The sequence below is a fragment of the Colossoma macropomum genome, unplaced genomic scaffold (assembly GCF_904425465.1).
Source record: "Colossoma macropomum unplaced genomic scaffold, Colossoma_macropomum, whole genome shotgun sequence".
Classification (NCBI taxonomy): Eukaryota; Metazoa; Chordata; class Actinopteri; order Characiformes; family Serrasalmidae; genus Colossoma; species Colossoma macropomum.
In genome coordinates, this window is record NW_023494806.1 from 10,367,021 (window position 1) to 10,389,658 (window position 22,638).

General features: G+C 38.2%; 1 protein-coding gene across 1 annotated transcript; it reads right to left on the reverse strand.

Moving 5' to 3' along the window:
- Nucleotides 1-1,470: 1,470 nt before the first annotated feature.
- Nucleotides 1,471-21,661, reverse strand: noxa1 (NADPH oxidase activator 1). The gene is made up of 16 exons (XM_036599160.1): nt 21,536-21,661; nt 20,772-20,953; nt 20,354-20,436; nt 20,066-20,174; nt 15,878-16,009; nt 14,727-14,834; nt 14,353-14,412; nt 14,213-14,250; nt 13,144-13,282; nt 12,955-13,023; nt 10,548-10,626; nt 9,768-9,850; nt 7,629-7,771; nt 7,409-7,514; nt 5,813-5,936; nt 1,471-3,615 (listed from the first exon to the last, which is right to left on the reverse strand). The coding sequence occupies exons 2-16, from the start codon at nt 20,943-20,945 to the stop codon at nt 3,503-3,505; spliced, it is 1,560 nt and encodes a 519-aa protein (XP_036455053.1). The 5' UTR covers nt 20,946-20,953; nt 21,536-21,661; the 3' UTR covers nt 1,471-3,502.
- Between the last annotated feature and the right edge of the window lie 977 nt (nt 21,662-22,638).

The following is a 22,638-nucleotide window of genomic DNA, read 5'->3' on the forward strand; positions in this document are numbered from 1 at the left end:
CAAGCCTTTGGTAATTCGTTTTCCTTGTCAGTTCTTTACCTGCCGGAGTCTCCGCTGCTCTGCTAACACTGTAATTTGTGATCAGTCACCCATTACAGAACTGACTCTCTGTGTGTTTTTCCTTTCTTTTCTTTGCCGAGTTGAACAACTGCCCATCCTGTGTGTCTGATGCTGCTGCCTCTTCTGCCTTGATTGGGTGCCACTGCTCGCCAGCCCTCTGGACCGGCTTACCACCATCGAGCCTCCTGCTGTACAACGCCGTGCAAACCTCACCCTCACAACCTGACCCCACTGATGCTGCTGCTGCATGAACTAAACTAATCAAATTAATCATTTGCTCCACCTGTTTTCCCTGTTTTTGTACTATAATACTTTATACTAACAATGTTTACTATCCGATGTCGCCCAGAGGAGGATGGGTTCCCCTTCTGAGTCTTGGTTCCTCTCAAGGTTTCTTCCTGTTTCTCTTAGGGAGTTTTTCCGTACCACTGTCGCCACTGGCGACGCTCATGGGGGCCTGGACCCAGATTTCTTTCTGTAATGCTGATTTCCTTGTAAAGCTGCTTTGTGATAACACCTGTTATAAAAAGCGCTATATAAATAAACTTTGCTTACTTGCTTGCTTCTATATAGCACATTCTCCATCAATCTGAAGAACCATCTCACAGTGCAAAGAACCCTTTTAATCATGCAAAGAGTGTTCATGGTTCTATATAGAACCATTTTTTTTTACTAAAGAACACTTGAAGAACCATCAACAAGTGTGTATGCAAAAATGTGAACAGCCCTGGATACTGTGTTGATTTTCTAAGTGAAAATAAGTGAACAGATCCTCTACACAGAACACACTTAAATGTGGCAATTTCAATTTATTTGCTTTAACCAGAGACATTATACAGGAGGAAACAGTTCACTCGGGAAAGCATGTAATGCTCAACATTTGCCAATTGGCTTGGTCCTCCATTGTTACATGCAGGCACAGTAACCTAAACGAGCTTTAAAAATTGTGTTCCTCAAGCCAAAGGTCTGCATTTATGTGATTCTTGTCATTTAAGTAGTGATTTCAAATATGGTTTTAAAACTGTAATGTGGCGTTCAGGTTTGGGTTTCTCCTCATTCAAAGAAATAGAAGCCTGGTCTCGTATGATAACTGCCCAGAGGTGTTGCCAAGATGAACACTTTCCTATAAAGACTTTAACATGGTTTAACATATTGAGGGAAAAACGGAAATAAATATAAAATGTGTACAGGCCACATTTTATGTGTTTCTTCCCCAGTATATTAAATTCAGCAAATAAACAGTGCAATAAAATGCACAGAAGAGGATGAATTACAGTGTAGAGGATGTGTTAACTTATTTTACTCAGAAAAACAAAACATGTAATTTGACCACCCACACTTTTGCGCACAACTGTATGTGGCTACCAGTTATGAGCTAATGGCAGAAACGTGCAATGCTCATAACAGGCAGGTGCACAAAGATGAGCAGATTAAGGGACCACTGGGGAGAAGAATTTTTTTATGAATATTTAAAGATAAAACAGCTTCATATACAAGAAAACAGTCACAGTATTTGGAAAAAAATACAACATTCATTAACATAATGAAAGCACACATGCTCCTAATTTATACATATATAAATATAGATGACATATAGAAATATAAGGCCAGTGAGCACCAAACTGTTTTGTCTATTTGCCCCTCACTCCACCACAAACATTACACTTTGGTCCTCCAGGACAGAAAGTTTGGGCATCCCTGTTCTAGAACAAAGGAACCCCTTTTGGGACTGTTATCTTTAAGAAAGGGTGAAAGTTGTGAAAATGCTAGGGGAGACTGATTGTTCTGCATGGCTGAGCTGTGATCAATCATCATTTATTGTAAAAGGTGCTGTTCAGTAAATTGCACATGATAGATCACCCGTGCTGTTCAGTCAGGAGCTACGAGCGAGGAGGTGGCAATGATAAAAACCAGAACTGGCAGCATGTTGAACTAAACTTCTTTAACCTCTTTGGACTTTGTAAACTGTGGGTTTTTATAATTCTAAAGAACCACATATTCCACCTCCAAGCCATTAATATAGGGCTAAATCAGCTTACTCTACGAACAGCAGCCAAGGGCTCTGATCAACTTAGTTTTAACTCACACACAATCCAGCCAGCTTACTGCCATTATACATATTTCACTTCAGAAGACTTAAATTCCCCAAATGCCATTAGTTTCTAGCTAAGAACGCTTCCAGAAAGTAGCCTCAAATCTGATTAAGCAAAAGGTAGAGCTGAAACATCGATCACAGTGAAACTGTTGCAAAGAAAAGTTTGTAATTAAACATTCAGCACAAATGAACACCTCTGGAGGACAGTTCAATGAGCGAAAGAAAAAAAGGCAAGAGAGAAGAGATGAAAAGAAATATGAAAGGAGTTAATCACGCTACCTAACAACTGGCAAATATTTGAGGGTAAAACAAGGCGCGAAATACAGGGGGTCCTGGGGGCTTCAGGACTCCCAATTAACCTCTTGAAACCTCTGAATGTTTCAAAATGTCACAAAATCTAAATTCTCATTTAGCCTGCTTCACCCACGAATCGGCAAGATTCTGTCTTTGGTATTGTTAACTAAAGATGCAGCACTGGTCTGCCTCTGGGTGGCGCTGTAGCAAACTGGCTCACCCAGACAGTCCTTTATAGCCTAGCAATTGTAACTATACCCAGATACCTTTGAAAAACTTTACAATATGCAGCCACACATTTGCAAATCCTAAAACTCGCCCAACTTCCCAGGACATTGGTGGAAAGTCTGAATTTTCAATTCTCAAACTGAAGACAAATGAGGAGACGTATAAGATCTCTGTTAATATGTGGGAAACTGCATTACCATTACACAAGAGCATTTCCAGAAAAAGAATTGGTAAATATTTTGCTGCCAGTGAAGCTAGCATCAGCACCACCAGTGCTGGAGTGGCCAGCCAACATGGGACCCCTTGAATACCATGTGGGTGTTTCACACACTGGGGTAAAATATTACAGGATCTGTACAACCTTCACTTGAACCTACCATTTATTTTAGTCCGACAACAGAGAGCCTCCAGCGCGACTCAGCACTCAAAGCTCTAACATCACCCGTCATTCATTCAGACAGACTGACAATCAGCTTTCATGTTAGGACAGAATATTTTGTATGTGCATTTTGACTGACAGGATTGCTCCACTGAGCAGGTTTAACTATATAATCGATTGGTCACCAGTGTAAATGAACACAAATCTTTTGTAGCATTCTCGGAAATTTTGATCATGAGCTCTTACAGAAAATAATATCTGATAATGATACTGAAAGTAATATGCAAATAGCTGTGTTTGCATATAATCAATATGATAATAAAAAGTCTTAATGTATTGTTTAATCTACTAACTTGCAATACATATACAAAATCGTGGATTGAAAATACTGTCTATTTGTGTATAATGTGTAAATAATCTATTTACACATTTAGGCATTTGAGCTTTTATGGTGATGTTGCTTTATTGACTGCGACTTTCTCTGAGTCTCTGTAGGTGAAACATCTGGGGAAAATGCCGATGTTTCCAGCAGTGTGTCCCTCTAGCCATTCCTCATTCACTGTAAAACAGAAGCAGAATAGCTTTAAATACAGTCTACTGTGCCTATGCATGCAGTGAAAGGAGAACCCTTTAAATATTTAGTGGTCTAAAAAATGTATATTTATCCTCTAAATCTCCAGGCTGATTACATGCTAAAGCTTATTATTAAGCAAAAACATGGAAAACAATTCAAGATGACTAGTTATTCTCAAGTTATAAGAGAGAGAAGTCTAAATCTGCGGGAGACTCTAGGCCATTTAAAAGAACAGTCTGGCAAAAAATCTAATTTACACAATTCTTCATTTGCCCCACATGTAGCCGATCAGCTCAGACATGTTTGGTGTCCAAATTTTGCTTCTTTAGCTTAGCACTAGAACTATGAGGTTAACACTAGAAGTCAATAGTCACCCAAATCTTTTTTGTAAATACATTCCCAAAACTTCTCTTAACTCGCACAAACCACATTATGTATATATTCAGACAATTCAAGATTGACAGTCAAAAGAATCAACAGAAATCATGAATATAAACTATAGCATCCAAATGCCTGTGTGGCATGTGAATGTGAAGGGACGTCAGAATCTGTCACAACACCTGGCGTCTAGTTATATAGCACTTTTTATAACAGGTGTTGTCACAAAGCAGCTTTACAGAAAAATCTGGGTCCAAACCCCCATGAGCATCGCCAGTGGCGACAGTGGCAAGGAAAAACTCCCTAAGAGCAAGAGGAAGAAACCTTGAGAGGAACCAAGACTCAAAAGGGGAACCCTTCCTCCTCTGGTCGACACTGGATAGGAAACAGCATTAATATAAAATATTATAATTCAAAACGGGGAAAAACAGGTGGAGCAATGGTTAAATAGATAGTTTGAGTTTATGCAGCAGCAGCAGCAGGAGGGTCAGTGCACAAACTGAATGAAACCTGAATGTGGTTTGGGTAAAGTATTGGGGGAATATTTACAAAAAAAAAAGTGACTATTTATTTCTAGTATTTGTAAACAATATTACCCTCGGAGCTCCAGCCGTAAACTAATGAATCCAAATCTAGACATCAGACATGTCACGTCAAGTCAGGTCAAAGTTTATTTATATAGCGCTTTACACAGCAGGTGTTGTCACAAAGCAGCTTTACAGAAAAATACAGGTCCAAGCCCCCATGAGCGTCGCTAATGGCAACAGTGAAAAACTCCCTAAGAGCAAGAGGAAGAAACCTTGAGAGGAACCAAGACTCAAAAGGGGAACCCATCCTCCTCTGGTCGACAGGGGATAACAAACAATGTTAGTATAAAATATTAAAATACAGAAACGGGGAAAAACAGGTGAAGGAATGGTTACAATGGAATAGTTTGAGTCTGTGCAGCAGCAGCATCATCAAAAAGTTCAGTTCATGCAGGTGAGATTTGAACAGCTTTGGCTAATCGACCACATCTGGGGTAAGTGGACAATTGTGTAAATGTGACTGTTTTAGGAAATCCTCCCTTAAAGGATATGTTCAAGTGTATTAAATAGATTGCAGGCTTGCATTTTTATTAACCTCCTTGAGACCACTGGTGGCTCCAAAACGCATTTCGTCATATTCTTCATAACTTTCATATTTCATAAGCTACATTCAAAAGGTTTAACTGTCTTCTTTCCAGTCAAATACTGAAAGTTGACCCATTTTTCCACAAATCTGGGCTATAAACTATAAACAGATGGCGTCTCTTCAGTGATCTGCTCTGTAAAAATTATTTTTATAAAATAATACAAAGAGCGCCTGAGATTTTTGGTGTTCAGCAGTAAATTGTAAGCATATAGCAATATGTGTATGATCATAAAACATGATCTGTTAATTTGAGGGGAACTACAAATATTAATTAAATAAAATAAAGATGTACATTTATTTCATGCAGTTACTGAATAATTTACCTTACGATTTGGTCATGTAAATTCAGATGGAAAAACCAAAATATACTCTGGTGAATAAGAGGCACTCGAAAAGTAACAATGAGAAAAGTCACATTTCAAGGTTTTAATATGTCTTTTTAATTTGTTAGACAGGCTGCATTATACTACCATAGTGTAAAAGCTCTTCACTACCACTTTCTGATTAGGCCACACAATGAAAACATGAAAGGCCAAATGCCTTTATGTCAACATACAGGCACTAAATTACAGCTACTCAAATAAGTAAAGATGACTGGTGTCCTCAAAACTCTGTAACTTTAGAAATGTACCTTCACTGAGGATGTCAATGGTGTCCCCTTCACTAAACTCCAGGTCCTCAGGCCCCTGTGCGGAATAGTCATACAGTGCCACCATCTGGTATAGGATTGTCCTGTTGGCCAGAGGATCCTCAGCCTGTTCGAGGTGAGATTGCCAGAGGATATACAGTGCAGGTTGTAAGTAATTGAACGGTGACACAGTGTCTATTGTTATGGCTCTGTACTTCAGCACATTGGATTTGAAATTAAACAATGATTATGAAGTTCAAGTGCAGAGTCAGTTTTAATGGATCATCCTACCGAACTGCATCAAAGTCAGAGTTGAAAACCTGTTTTGGACTTTTAACTGACCTGGACAAAAATCCTTTCAGTTTGAATGCTTTGAATTAAGATTATTTGTTTTATTACCTTAATTATTTTATTAAATCGAATGATTGAACATTTTATTTTGTCACTACCAAAACTTTACCAAATGTTTCAGTACTGACTGTTTCAGTGTTGACAATTTCAACTAAGTTTGAGCACAACTCAAGAAAAAATATTTTAAAAAAATAAAAAAATTTTAAAACACAAAAAAGTTTAGAAAATGTGTGTTTCGGTAGTGACAATTATTTATGTTACACACAGACTTTTCAGACTTTGAGACATGTTTATTTCAAAACAATGCGATCTAACTGTGGCCGTGAGGGATGCAGTCTTGCTTTCTCACTTCTAAATTGCAGGGGTGTGGCTAAAATAAGGCTCCGCCTTGCACTAAAACTCTGCGTGTTTCGGTAGTGTCATAAAAATGTTGTAAAGTATTTTTGGAATTATAAAGTCTTTTATATAAAAATTTAGGACAGCCACCTCCCACTCGAAAGCACCTTACAATTTATTTGTCTTCTTTTTTAATAGCTTTCTTACTCTGGGGCTGCAGTTTAAAAAAATTCAGTAGAATGGTTAATAAACATTTACACAGACAGTCCACCACATTCTTAGAAACACTTCTACCTGATGGTCACTTTGTGACATTCAATTTATAGGTCCACCCTATAAGTATAGGCTGTCAATCTGTTGTCATGCATAATTTGCTAGCTGCTCATCATTGGCCAGTTTCTGACTACATGGCCACTGTGGAACAGTTTCTATTTGGGAGATGGACTGTTCTCAGCATGGCACTGACACTGACATGGTAGTGTGTGGTGCTGGAACAAATGATGGGGGAGTTTTACACATGTCAGTGGCACTGCTAGGTTGAGAATGGTCCAGTTTCTGTGGTCACAAACTGACCCTTGACGGCTCAATATCAGCTAACGCAAATCTGCGTCAATAGACAGGCTACAGTGTCTAATTGTACACCAGTTAGGTGGACCACAAGGTGGGTTTCTAATAAAGTGGCCAACAAGTCTACTGGGTAAACAATATATTGAAATGTTATTAACATTACTGATTTTGTCTGATCTGATTTAAAATAAACTTTTAAAATGTTTAGCTTTTGTAGGTCATGTCCTTTACAGGTTCTCTACATGTTCTTTGCATCAGTATCTCATGTTATTAAAGAAGAGGAGTAGATTAAGTAAGCAGTCATGGATACTTCTATTGCCTCGGCATCAAAGGGTCAACGAGTACCTGACACCATAGTGTGGCCCGGCCCGACTCTGCCACTTCAGCCAGGTCACGCAGACCTCCTTCGCCCTCCAGAGGCTTCAGGAGTGAGGAACCGTGCTGCTTCTGTCTGTGAGAGAAAGGAGAAAAAGGACGAGCTGGAGACATTTGTCCAGTGACCTAAAAAACACTCCAATTTCAAAGTGAGACTGAGAAAAGCAGGTTGTCGGGTCGGCAGTGTTACCTAAGGCGAATGAGTGCAGCAGGCTGTCCTAATTTCTGAGCAACTCTCTCTTGCAGCTCCCGATACTCTATGTCTATTGGGACACTCAGAGCCACGGTGTATCTGTAGTGCACTTTAACTATGACTGAGTCTGCTCCCTCAGTCTGGGTGAAACAAAGAGCAGAAAATTGTAAGACACATTCAGGATACACAGTGAGGAAACATATTCATGCACACTTCATTAAACGCATTTACGGGATCCAGATCCTACATTTTTCCACTTCAGAAATGTGGTTTTATGTACCAAAACAGTCATAATTCATTTTTGATTGACCATTTTCCAACCTCTATGCATCCCTTATAATTTTATGTAAATTATGTATCATCGCTCTCCAAAGAAAAACAAGTATCTCCAAAATAGTAACTTTACAGGAAAGGGCAAAAACCCATCCATGGTTTTCTTTGGACAGCGACAATATGTAAATGACCTGTGTTCTGTTTGGCTGCTGTGTATCGTGCCTCATCCAGAAAGCCGTTCAGACAGAAACACTTCTTATAACTTCAACCTGAACCGGTGGGGCAAAACTGCTGTAGGTGGATATACGTATGGGTTTTTGTGACATCACAAAAACAATGAATTGACAACTGGCCTCTTTTACGGCTTAGTTTTCATATTTGGAGCACATAGAGAGGGGATGTAAAATAATCTATGATAATAAGTTATGATAACACCACAAGAACATACAGTGTAATTTAGCCAGTTTCTATAGTATGCATTAATATTGCATATTTAAAGTTTACTGCCCCCAATGACCCACATAGCAAAATATCTTTTGATATTTATGTATTGTCACTGTCCAGGTGGGGAAAAAGCACCTATCTATAATTTTTTTATATTTTTATTTTTATACATCATTTAAACAGCAGCTGCACTTTACATTGTGTGAGCATTTCATAATAAATGAACCAACAGAACTGATCCAAAATTGCTTGGAATGAAATCTCTTTACACTAATGTACATTAAAAGTAAAGAGTGTTTTTGCCCTCTCCTGTATATTTGCCATTGTGGAGATACGAGGGTTATGAGTAATGATACCTTTTCTAATTATGCTGCCTACAGGTGTAGCACCATAGGACGGACCATTTAGACCAAATACTTGCTCTATGACGATATTGCTACATATTGCCATTGTCATGCACTTTGCATCACAGTATGCAGTAAAAATGCATTTGTAACTCAATTATGTGACTTGGTTAAAGACTGGCCTTCATTATTTTGAGTAAAATAGATTTGTTGGATAATGTCTATATCTGTATTCATCAAAACACCCACAGAAACTCTCATCTGGAACTGTGATTTGGGAGCTTCCTCACAGCACATAGCAAAAATACTGTGACTGGTTAAAGGGCTCATTGGGATACTGAAGCCTTCTTACTGAGATATCCGTATCAAAAAGGCCAATAGCTCAATAAAGTTTAACAAGCAATATATTATTCAGTCTGTCACCAGACAAATAAAAAATGACATCTGACAATATTGGGGTCGATAAGACAGGCAGCATATGGTGCTCCGGTCTCAAATAGTTCAGTTTATATTTTTATCTGCCTTCCTTTTCCCTCCCCTGGGTTTCTGCTCTGACTGAATCAGGCCATATCAAAGTGCTATTCAAATGCACCACTCCACGCCTGAGTCACCAAATGCATTTTATCTCCCCCGGATCAGCCACCACGGGCTTCTGGATTAATCATGCACAGATTCTATTTTCATAAGCACGAATTGGTTGGGGCTTTAAGTTTGAGAGTATTTTCGAAACAAGTGTAAACACCGTATGTCTACTGTACTGTGGAAGTACAAACTACAGAACAAACCCTGTAAATCCTTTAAAAAAGGGAGGCTAATCGTTTTAAGTAAAACATCTGGCGCAAACAGAGTCATAAATATTAATTAGTACCTCCACTTACAAAGTGTGTTGAAGCTTTTGGCTAAAACAGAACAGCTTGAGTTTATCAGAGGTACGCAGGGAGAGACTGAGGGGAGTCCTTGTTTGACATTTCGGGTTTAGTGTATGTCTATCAGATAGACTAGAGAGGTGTTTTCAACAGATGTCATGAGTTTCTGGCCATCAGATGAGTTTTGGTGTGTGGAGGCTTGGTCTCACCTGCCGTGGAGGGCTTTGGGTTGTGATGATGTCCTGTGAAGGAGAGCTGGTGCGGGTGACATTGGCGTAAGAGGAGGGTAACTCTATACAAAAGAGCACATCAGAGCAAAATGAGTTGGCAAATGAACACTGAAAAAATTTAGCACATACAGTTTCATGCTAACATACAATTTTTAAATGCAAAGCATCTCACTTAGACTTAGTTTGTAACTCTCTCACTCATGTTTAGTAGGCAGAAGGCTCTTCACAATAAAGAGTTATTAGCACTCAAGTGTCTTTTGTGTGCATCATTGAAAGGGAGGAAACTATCATGAACCCAGAAGCATTTTAATGCAGCAGTTCCCAAACTGGGGTTAACGGCCCTCTGAGGGTGACAAAGAGGAGTGCTAAGTGGGCTGCAGAACATTTTCAGAAGTTGCATCTCTAATAACTCTGGCACTTACAATCCACAAAGGTGGCCTTGGACTAAAAAAGTTTGAGAACTGCTGGTTTAAGGGGAGCTTGCCAACTCATATCAAAAACATGACTGCTAGAGGGCACCAAAGAGTCCTTTTTTGTTTCTTCCCCCATAGTCATTCTATGTGGTTCTACTCAACTGAAAAAGTGTTAATGTATGTTTATGTTAGCTGTCATGAAAAGCTTATGTAGGCATCAAGTAGCCTTATGAATGCTGCCCTGTAAAGTGTTTGTAGGTAAAACCTCAGGTGTTAGTTGAAGAGATTAGCCATGTTCCTTGTTGGGTATGTACGATGTAATGGTGCCTTAAAGCCTCGACTGTACCTGGGGGAGGAGAAACAGCAGCCTCCGGGCGAGTGGGCGGCTTCAGGCTGGGCGGCAGAGGGATCCCACTGGGCACACTCTGCAGAGAACACACAAGATTAGAGTGCTGAGTGTATCACTGTTGCTCATAAATTACTTAGTTGTACATTAATACTGTTCCAACAGACAGAGGCAGGGAGAAAGGGGCAACTTCATAATGCCATAATGCCAATGTCATAATTTACCTCACCTCCACACTCAAAGCACAATTTATCTCCTTTTCATTAGCAGCTAAATCATAAGACATTTGGCTTGTAGGAAATCATAAAGCGCTTGGCTTGCAGGAAACCAGGGAGATTCACAAATAAAGGTGCTGAAACCACTTTTGACACCCTACAGGAATACTACAGTGTATAATCTCTATCGGGTGCATCTGTAGCATATGGTCGCTTACCACAGACAATAATTTAGATTCTTAGTAACAGATCAACAAACTCATAAACTTATAGTTCTTTGCAAAAGTCAAACACTACTCTTCATTTATTTAACGCCTAGCATTTTGTAAGCAATGAGCATAGCTGCATTCCAGCCTTCACAACTTCAGAACAGTTTAAGCTACAGACATGATTCATGAATCAGAACACTCAGCAGACCCAGCCCTCACTAGCCGGCATGACGTCATCAAGTTGTGACGTCTGCATCAGTGAGTAATCCAGCTCGATAAAATACCCAAAATCTACTCACTACCATTATATCAGCTTTCTGCTTTTAGCCTTCATATTATAACAAAGGGTTAAAAGAGTGACATGATTCACACATCAGAACACTCATGATAGTAAACATTCAACTCAATTTACATTAAAAATAAAGTCTGTCTTGCTGTGTATTAGAATTTTAGCACTCAGCATGAACCCAAGAAGACGAAAAATCAATATCAAACATGGCCACCATAAGCTATTTATTTACTCAATAATATGTAACAGAATTAATCACCATCAAAATTCTTGCATTTTCAGACACAGACACAATTTCTGAAAAGCTATCTGAGACGGCCCTTTTTAAAGACCTGTATAAGCTAAAATATACAAATTTTATGAGGCACTAGGTACATTTTTAATAAAAAATTAGCCAAATTCATAAAGATATCAAATTTCTGTTAGCATTTACATGTCAAATAAAGACATATCTGAGTAGCCTAGGGTCTCCTGTCACATGTAAATTGTAATTGTAATTGACAAAAATACCAAAACAATTACATATATTATCACAGCATTTCCAGTCAAAACTGCCATTAATTACAAATTGTTAATTATTGAGGAGATATTTTTGAGGAGATGGACATTCCACTGGCATAAGAAAGGGGAAATGGGACTTTTCAAAACTGGAATTTAAAAAAGATTAAAAGGTACAGAGCAAATGAGACTCCTAACAACCATCAAAGACCTGGTAGACACCAAAAGTGTCATCATTAGACAAACTGTACTTAAAGCTTTCCTCTTTAAGAGAGAGGAGAAAATCAAGCTCCACTCTTGGTTCAGATCTGAAAACATCCACAGGTGTTTCTGTCCATCCTTCCACTGTGAGAAGACAACTCAGCACTATGAGTCTGAAAGCATGTGTAGATGTCAAGAAGCCTCAGAAAAATAAATAGATGAAAAAAAATAACACACTGCAGGTGTCCAGACCTCAACATCACTGAATGTTTGGGATTATCTGAATTGCGAAAGCAGAAAATGCAACCAACTTCATTGGAGGTGTGGAAAAAGATCCTGCAGATTTCTTTGAAAAACTGAAAGCCAGTCATCAAAGTGTGCACACAATAATTATTGAAAAAATATTAGATTTTGTTGTAGAGGCTTCTGTATAATTTTCTGTATATATATATATATATATATATTATATTTTCTTTGCTGATGCTGATGCTGAAAAAAGAATAATTTGTACATAATGGCCATTTTGACTAGGAGTTAACTAAATTAAAAGTGGTCTCTGACTTTTGCACAGTATTGTATAATAGAAGTTACTGAATGGAGAGGTTCCTAGGGAACCAAAAGTGGTTCTATGGCATCACTGCAAAAGAACCCTTCTGCCATTACCTTTAAGAGTGTATCTCTATGTGAGTACCTTTCATTTTTCATGACTCCATGCTTTTCTCTCTCTAAAAACAGACACTAAACTTTCAGCAAAATAATTTTTGTTCAAAGTTCATATTTTGGGGAAACATCAGGTTAAACTAGCACTGAGCTGTCTGCGGTTTCCAATGCAAGTGTATATTTTAAGCTCCTGAAAAGAAAAAAGTGGGGTACAATGCAGCAGGAAGAGCCATAATGAAATGTTACTCTAATATGCAGCAGAGGGCCTCAGGTAATGTGCGCAGCATAATAAACCAGGAATACAAATGAGGAAAGTATATGGAGCGCACACTTACGTATTTTTTCTTTTTGCCTTTAGTCTTTTTTGTCACCGGTTCAAGCAGGAAGTTTGGAAGCAGACCTCTCTAAAGAGCACAAGAAAGCAGAACAGAAAGGGAAGCATACATAAGCAATGTGCTTCTATAAAACATCAGTGAGTCACAGCAGTGAGTCATGCTGTATTGGAAGGTGCCTGAAAGGCGTACCTGACCGTCGTATATGACTGTGGCCAGACCGTTCCTGTCATCTTGGCTGAAGACAAAGACGTGTGCTCCAGCAGGAACAGTCAGTTCACCTGGACTTTTGGCCATGTATGCATTCTTCACACACATGTAACGTGAATCCCTGCAAAGTATACATGGTAATACTTACAATATACACACACTACTGTTTAAATGTTTTAAATAACGACCACTATGGCTGCAGATACATGTTTAAAACTATTCTGACACACAAACTTTTTCTTACATGTTTTATTGAGTTAAAATATGTTAAGGATAACACATCATCTATAAAGAACACACTGAAATATGGCATTTCTTTGCAAATTTTAGTGCACAATTAGTTTAGTGCACAATAAACATATTAAGTAGTCCTCTTTCCCCCCCAAATACTTGGCACTTTGAACTGTAAATATATCGCTGCTGTCAGAACAAAACCTTGTATCTCTGTTTTTCAGCTTTTGACATAATGTGAAAATGCCTGTTTCTCTTTACATTGTCTGTAAATTTCATGATTAATGGACCAAAAGAAATGGCCCAAAACAACTTGGGGAAAAATATATATTATATTATGGCACATTTTATATTTTATGTTTTTTTATTTAATAAACAGAACTGGTGTTCTAAACTTTACAGAAAATGCAGTTTTTCAGTTTGTTCCCAGTTCTTTTCACTTAGAAAATGAACAAAACATATTGCAAACATTTGCACATTCAAATAATTAGTAGGACACTTTGAAATGGTAAATACAATGAAAATCTTAAAATCTTTTTTTATGATATTTTATATAGCTTATCTTTTTGTGTTATTTTATATATGTTTATTTATTCTATGCTTGTTTTATTCTACTTTTAATGCATGCACCAGTATATCTGTATAATAATAAAAAGGCAAATAAAAATGTTTTGAGTGTTTTGCACTTCTGAGACATTTAGACTGCTTGTATCTAAATGTGTACTGCAGTTCTTTAAAGGTGCATTATGGACAATATGCAAAGTTATAATCATTTATAATAAAGTGAAATTCAGGTGCTCAGTTTGTTCAGCATACTTACCGGCCTTCCTCTACCTTTGGCTCATAGTATCCAGGCTTCTGCAAAAATATACACCATCAGAGTCGTCATCTGAAACTCAGACAGCTCAAGTGTGAACAAAGTGTAAGTGTGAGCATAAAAGGTACAAACAGTGACTCTACCTGCGGCCTGAGGGGTTCAAAGCCTCCGAAGTCATCATGTGGGATATCAGAAATAATGACCTGGGAGAAAAGGTCATCAGACGTGGTACATATAGGGAATTTCCATCTTATGATTGCCTCTAATGACTCAGATGACTGACAGTTTATCACAATAATATATGTCACATGCTTTACTGAGCTTCTCGTTGGCATCACCAGTTCTTAAGGAACACTGACTAACTGTGTGGTTGAAAAAAAAAGGTTGAGAGATGGCTCCTAAGTGTTGTACCTGGCTAAGATTTTACTCATAGTTTTTAAAAGCATTTTTAAATATGCCGTTACTATGTATCATGATATATAATTTCTGAAATATATATTAAAAATGTGGACATTACCTCCGGTTTTCCCAGAAAGTCTCTCGGCCGAAGCTCCTCCACATCCTGTTTCCTGGGGCGAAACACTACTCCCTCTGGGACGAAAAGAGGAGCAATCACCTCCCTCCTCTGAATTCAAAAACAAAGATTACAAAATGAAAAAAACAGATCATTTTTAAAAATTCCCCCAAATGTGTAATTTTCAGCAGCAATCAAGATCTCATCACACGTGGAACTTCCATATGGGTTATTTTATAGTTTTGAAGGGTTCACTATCAACCTAAACTGTACAGATGTGAATGAGAAGAGAAGAAGAAGAGAAGAAAGAAGAAGAAGAAGAGAGTGGGCGAGGGGCAGGAGAAATAGAAGAAGGAGAAGAAAAAGGAGAAGAACGTAAAGATGAAGAGGTGGTAGAGAAGAAAAGGTAGAGGAGGGGGAAGAGAATTAGAAGCAGAAGAAGAAGGAGGAGGAGGAGGAGGAGGAGGAGGAGAGTTAGAAGAAGAAGAAGAAGAAGAAGAAGAAGAAGAAGAAAAAGGGAGAAGAAGAAGTGGGGGAAGACAGTTAGAAGAAGAAGAAGGAGGAGGAGGAAGAGAATTAGAAGCAGAAGAAGAAGAAGAAGAGAGGAAGAGGAGGAGGAGGAAGATAGTTAGAAGAAGAAGGAGGAGGAGGAGAAAGGAGGAGGAGGAAGAGGAGGAGGAGGAGGAGGAAGAGAAGTAGAAGCGAAGAAGAAGGAGGAGGAGGAGAAAAAAGAAGAAAAAAAAAGAGTGATGAAGATAAATAAGAAGAAGGGAGTCAGGGGAAAAGAAGAAGCACAACAACAAGAAAAAGAAAAAGGAGGAGTGGATCAGAAAGATGACAAGAATAGAAAGAGAAGAAGATGAAGATAAAGAAGAAGAAGAAGACTGGAGGTTGAGGAGGAGAAGAAGGAGTGGGGGAGGAGAAGGAGAAATAGAAGAAGAGGAAGAAGAAGAAGAAGAAGAAGAAGGAAGAGAAGCAGAAGCATGAAGATGAAAACAACAAGAAGAACGAAAAGAAAATGAAGAAAAAGAAGAACAATCCAAACAAAAACAACAGTGTTCTGGTATTTTTGGTGCTCGGGCCTCTAAAATCGATATTCAGTCCTGAATATGAGGCTAAAGTTGAGTATATTAGAAGTACATGCATCGTCTTACTGCTATACTGTCCATTGCCAGGTCCACCTGGACCCCCCTCCCTCCTCTCTCCTGTGAAGCGGCCAGCAGGATCTCTCCAGCCTTCTCCCACTGACCCATTCTACAGTGGACTGCTGCTGCATTATACAGAACCTGTCAGTCAAGACAATATACACCTGTTAGACCACACCCACCACACATTCCCACAGCAGTGCTGCTCAGTCTCGTTATCTGTGTGTAATAACACTATGTGAAGCTCGTCACGCCTCAGGAGAATAGAGAATAGAGTGTGTGTGTTTCATGACGACATCATCAATCTTCTTTTCAACAAAGTAACATTTCCTTGCACTGGAAACTCCACTCCTTTACAGACCAGGAAGAAGGAAGTGAAGTACAGTATCCGTATTATCCTCTGCTCCTCTGTTCATGTAATCCAAGGCATTGTAATGAAGTTTTTTTGAGCCATATTCAGTGGAGAACCACACATATGCACACATATCAACACACCCTTCCAGACCCTCCCCGTCTCAGGTTGCTCCACCTGTTTGAGGTGAGGAAAGCTCGACCTTGCAAGTGAGGAATGTGTGATATGTCTAATCTTCACTCTGAACGGCATTTGACATTGCATAAGGCTGGAGGTTTTCCTGTCGTCCTCTTAAAGGAATACTCCAGCATTTTCCGGCCTAATCCCTACCTGCCGCATCTGCAGTATACAGACAATTTCCATGGACAACAGCTTCTTTAGAGTTGGAACAGAAGAGAACATGTCGATTTAAAATACACTTACTCTTCAGGCAGGTACTCTATGCTCTTAAAAAGATGGTTCTTCATGGTTCTTAGTAAGGAAAATGGTTCAGTAGAACCATGAACACTAAAAGAACCCTTTGCATGATTAAGGCATTCTTTGCAGTGTGAAAGTTTCTTCAACCTGATGGAGAATGTGCTGTAGATGGTGCTATATAGAATCCTTGTTAAAAGGCTCTATAGAGAACCATCTACAACACATTCTCCATCAATCTGAAGAACTCTTTGCATGATTAAAGGGTTCTTTGCTTCATGAAAGGGTTTTTCAGATTGATGGAGAATGTGCTATAGATGTTCTATATAGAACCTTTTTGAAAAGGATTCTATATAGCACCAAAAGTGTTGTTCTGTTGTTATGATGTCAAGCTGGTAACAATAGAAGAACCCTTTTTGGTGCTACATAGAACCATTTTAAAAAGGTTCTATATAAAACATCTGTAGCACATCTGAAGAACGCTTTGCATGTTTAAAGGGTTCTCTGCATCATGAAATGGTTCTTTAGATTGATGGAGAATGTGCTATAGATGTTCTATATAGAACCTTTTTGAAAAGGATTCTATATAGCACCAAATATGTTGTTCTGTTGTTATGATGTCAAGCTGGTAACAATAGAAGAACCCTTTTTTGGTGCTACATAAAACCATTTTTAAAAAGGTTCTATATAAAACAGCTATAGCACATTCTCATCAATCTGTTCAAAAGTGTTCAAGGTTCTATATAGAACCATTGTCTTTACTAAAGAACCCTTGAAGAACTATCTTTTTAGGAGTGAAGGGTTCTTTGCATCATGAAAGGATTCTTAAAATTGATGAAGAATGTGCTGTATATGGTTCTATAAAGAATTCTATAAAGCTTGTGACAACAGAAAAAACCTTTTTGATGCCATATAGAACCATTTTTACAAAGGTTCTTTATAGAACCATCTACAGCACATTCTCCATCAATCTAAAGAGCTATTTCATGATGTAAAGAACCCTTTAATCATGCAAAGGGTTCTTTAAGTGTTTGTAGTTCTATAAAGAACTATTTTCTTTACTGTGACTGTGTTTCCAGTCAACTGTTTTCTGTTCTTATACTAACAGCAGGGAAATGTCTAAATAATTGTCAGTAGTTATTAATCTCACACTACACATATAGCAGATACAGATTAGGTTGGAAAACACTGTACACCTTAAAGGAGGCTTTGCTGAAAGGCTGCAGTGCTGGTGAATCTTAGGCTGCCACACACACAATGGCAGTGTTGACATAAGGAAACAGAGAGAATGTGAGCAATTGAAAGTTCAGAGCAATGGAGAAAAAAAGAAGCCAAAGAGGCGCAGTTGGGTGCGGTCATGGACTGTGCCAATATAAATACATGTGTTACATGCGCTAACTCTGACATAACTATGCTATAAACATTATTATTGTGACTGATACATATACTGTCGAGAGTCATGACAGATTATCTCGATTAATATAACAGTTTCATGTTATCATTACCAGCATTGTCATGGTAGACGCTATATTGTTTGATATCACACCAGCTTATGTCTCATGCTAATTTTTGGAAAAAATATTCTACTTAGTCATCATGACATCAAACATCATGACAAACGTCATGACAATTATCTGTAACAATGATATGACACTGTTACATTACTGGACATGGTTATGTCAATGTTATGCAGCGGTGTTCAAGTAAAGCGTCCACTGTCACTGTTATATATTGTTTTATTGTCATAAAACCTTGTAACACATTTACTTTATGATTTTATTTTTTTACATCAGGGATGAAAGATAAAGTATCAAATCATGACGTGTCACATTGTACTGTATAGAATTCTGTCACTGAGTATCGTGTTGTATCATATATCAAACTGTATCATATTGTATTGAATTGTAACACTAAGGTATCGAATTCAGTTTTTAATTTTATAAATCTTTATATACCTTTTTATGTACTTTGAAAATGCTTGCTACCTTTTACATTGTGGGAACATTTCATAATAATTGGACTAATAGAAATGCTCTAAAAATATTAGATTCAACATCAAGGGTATTACTGTATTATTTCTGTATTACAGAATTACTGTTTTAAGTTCTGGTCAATATAAGATTTTAACAAATTCGTATTACAGAAGCAAATCTTATCTTAATTTAGGAATCATATCTTACAGCATCGTATATGAAGTTATCTCAACTTATCTCGAACCCAACCTACTTGATTGAAATCGACAATCAACCGTTATGACTGTAATCTACCAACCAACCATAGGCGCACAACTGAAACAAAAACACATAATCAAAATAATCAAGTTCATTAGCCAGACAGCTTACGTTAGCTACTGTTACTGATGTAAGAAAAAGTCAGAAGTTAGGAATATGGTGCTTTGTGCTGTTTATCAAAGCGTCAGCGCTCCACAGTTTCAGTTTTTTTCTCGTCAGACTATAGTACATCAGTATACTTCAGATGTGCTCAAGCCTAAAGAAGTCGGCAGCGTTTATTAATGTTGTTGGCATATGGCTTCCACTGTGCATAGTACAGTTTTAATTTGCATTTGTGAATGCAGTGCTGAGCTGTTATGACATGGTTTGTTAAAGTATTCCTGAGCCTATGTGGTGATATCAATGTGCCGGTTTTTAATGCAGTGCTGTCTGAGGGATCAAAGTTCACAGGAATTTATTTTTGGCCCTGCCCTCTATGCACAAAGATTTCTTCAGATTCCCTCAATCTTTTGATGATAATATACACCGTAGAGGCTGTAATACCTGAAATCCTTGCAATTGCTTGTTGAGGAACAATGGGCCGCATTCAACAACTGTTCTTAAGAAGATGTTTAAGAACCAAATTTACACACTCAAGAGCACAAAGGTGCGAACCTTTAAACTGATTGGCTGATGTATTTTAGATGCCAAGCCTCAACCCATCCTTGCTCATAAAGACTAGGCCTTTCCTGGATGCTCCTTTTATACCCAAACATGATTGCATCACCTGTTTAAGATTTTTTTTTTTGGTTCTGTTTTGTTTTGTTTTTTTGTTTTTTTCATATTTCACAATGTTCCTAATCTTAAACTGCCCCATCATGACTGTGTTGAACATGCTCCACGCATTAATTTCAGAATGAGCATATAATTACAAAATAAACAATGAAGTTGATAAGAAACATTAAATATCTTGTCTTTGTACTGATTTCATTTAACTACAAGTAAAAGTTCAAGTAAGGGTAAAATCACTGCATTTCACAAACTGTCCCAACGTTTTTGGAACATTAATGTACATTACAGTTAAGAACATATTTTCTCTGATAAAGGAGACCATACCATTTTGGAGATACAACAGTGATGTTAGATGCAACAATGATTTTGGTACAACAGTGATGATATACAGAAATAAACATATGAATAAAAAGTTATAGGGGCTACAACCTGCCAGCTGTAGAGTTTATAGCGCAGTCCTAGCTGTTTGTAATCAATGACAGTGTTTTCTCTCATGTGCTTCTGTGCCCAGATACAGTCACCCAGAGCCTCCTCCAGCCTGAAAAAGAAAGAGTGAAAAAATAAACTGTGAAGTAAATGTGAAATAAATGTGAAATAAACTGTTTTCAGGACATGGAAAGAAAGTAATGTTTAACGTGCTTTGTCGTTTGCCAATTAGATCCAGATGATGCTCCTGAGGTTCAGTTTGAACAGACTGTATGACAAAAGCTTTCTTACCTGTTTGCCGTTATCTGCACAGCAGCCCTTTGGAAGAAGCCAACAGCCAATCTCTCATCCTTTGCAATAACACGATCTAGAGTCTAAAAAGACAGACTCAAAATGAAAACAAATCCAGGGACACTCACAATCCTAAGATCAATCACTCTTTTGCAATTCATTCCCCTCTCTTTACAGCAAACCATACACTGTGAGACAAACGTTTGGAGATGTGTTGCTTTTCAATATGCTTCTAATACAAATGAGCACACTTTCTTTGGCAGCTTACAATAGTTTAACGTATTAACGACTAATCGGGAAAACAAAAACTGGTATTTTTCTCACTTTATTAAATGCAACAGAGAGGAAATCCCCAGACATCTGTAGATCTTCAAGAGGAGTGTTTTCTTCATGCCCTACCTGTGTTTTAGGGGCTTACCTTGATGGCCAGGTCAAGCTGGCCCAGGGTGAGGTGGACAGAGGAGGTGACGAACAGTGTGCGAGAGGTGGGGTCAGAGATCTGGTTGAGTTTTGCCAGAGCATCCTGCCAGTCCTGGTTATCCACCGCCCTCACGGCCTCGTCCCACAGCCGAATCAGCTCTGTGTACAGCATGGCCCTGTCTGTGAGAACAACCACAGCACAATCACTACTGAAAACAGTCACCTACAGAGCAAAACTGCTGTTACCACTGCCTCCAAACGGTGTTACCTGGAAGGATTAGTTACACAGAACTTTACTGTTAGGCTTGTGATTATGCGCCATGATAAAGTCATATTATACATAATACACTGTACCTACTAATTAAAGACCTCTCAGTAAACAAAATACACAAAGTAATTACTAATGAAACATTAACTTACATACAATGTAATCTCATACAAAATAAACCGAACCTACTAATTAAGGACCATTTAGTACAGAAAACTTTACCAAGGTAATATTATGCATAAAAAACTACCACTTATAAACCAATCAGTACACAAAAGTTTACCAAATGATTATTATACAAAATAAACTGTACCTAAGGATAACAGATCAATAAATACAGAAAAGTTAACCAAATTTATAGCCTTTCAATCTGACAGCCTAATTAAACAGCAAGAAAGCAAAACATGTGAAACCAGCTTTGCAACCTCCTCTAAATGGAAACTTCACTTCAAGATTTCCAACAAGTACAGGCAAAGAACGAAATCACTACTCACCACAGCACAGCAACAGACAGAGGAACAGCCTTCAGCTAAAGTGAAGATGAGCGCGACTGGAGCAGGTGTTTTATGTCCCTCTTGTCGACCTGCCAGGAAATCAAGCATGAAGTTTGGACAGCTTTCCCGCCCACAGCGAGCAGGCAAACCAGGAAACTCTGCCTGAGAGAGAGAGAGAGAGAGAGAGAGAGAGCAAACAGAGGAGGGAATGCAATTGTTAAACAGTGAGCGTGGCATGCACACAACACCTGAGACAAGCGGGCTATTGTCACTTAAGAGGAAAGACACTTCCGTCTGAGACAGTAAAGATAAGTTTCACAATAAAAATCATAACTAGACAGTTTTTTCCATTACGGTCAGAGCACACTGACCCAACAACACCAGCATTCTAATTCCTTTACAATGTTCAGAAAAAGAACTGATAAAGAACTGAACAAACTAGTGTGACTTGTGAGAACATTCTAGAACATGCAGCTCTTTTACTGTCCTAATGTGGCTCCACAGCAGAATTAGATTTTTATGTAAAAATAAAAGAATCCTCCTTTGCAGTAAAATAAAGCTCTGCTGATCGTTCAACACAGTTTTAACAATAAATGGTCTTAAACGCTGGAGTTAATGTAGCCTATATCTGCTAATTCACCTAACTTTAACCCTGGCATGCATACTGCTGGTCACCAAAGCAACACAGACAACAAGTAGTTAGTAGCTAGTGAAATGGCAAAGGAAAAGATTTAAGATGACAGAGATAATTTGGAGATGAACAGACTTATTTGCACTCAGCTGGTTTCCTGATATGTTTAATCTGCAACGAGAAACTGTCAAACACTAAAAAGTCGAGAAGCTGCTACAAGAAGCTTCTTGTTTGCCAGCTTCTTGTTCAAATTGTCCCGTCCCACCTTAAATGGAGCTGCAGTTACATTCTGGCGAATGAGAAACTGATTTCAGCCTCATAAACAGTTGAAAGTTGAGAAACATTTTATAAGAAACTATTCTACTTCTGCAGAAAAGTTTCCTGCCAGAGATGCGAGAAAAGCAGTTATAGCTGAGCTAAAGCTTAAAGCGGAGCAAAGTAAGTCTGTGTTTTTGTTTATATTTTTTAGCCT

Bases quoted from the DNA above. Each gene is read 5' to 3' on its own strand.
- noxa1 (XM_036599160.1), bottom strand. From the start codon at position 20,945: ATGCTGTACACAGAGCTGATTCGGCTGTGGGACGAGGCCGTGAGGGCG. The intron at 14,413-14,726 runs GTAATGTCCACA...CTTTTCTCCCAG, and splicing joins ACTTTCTGGGAAAACCGGAG to GTCATTATTTCTGATATCCC. The intron at 7,515-7,628 runs GTAACACTGCCG...TTTCTCTCACAG, and splicing joins GCTGCACTCATTCGCCTTAG to ACAGAAGCAGCACGGTTCCT.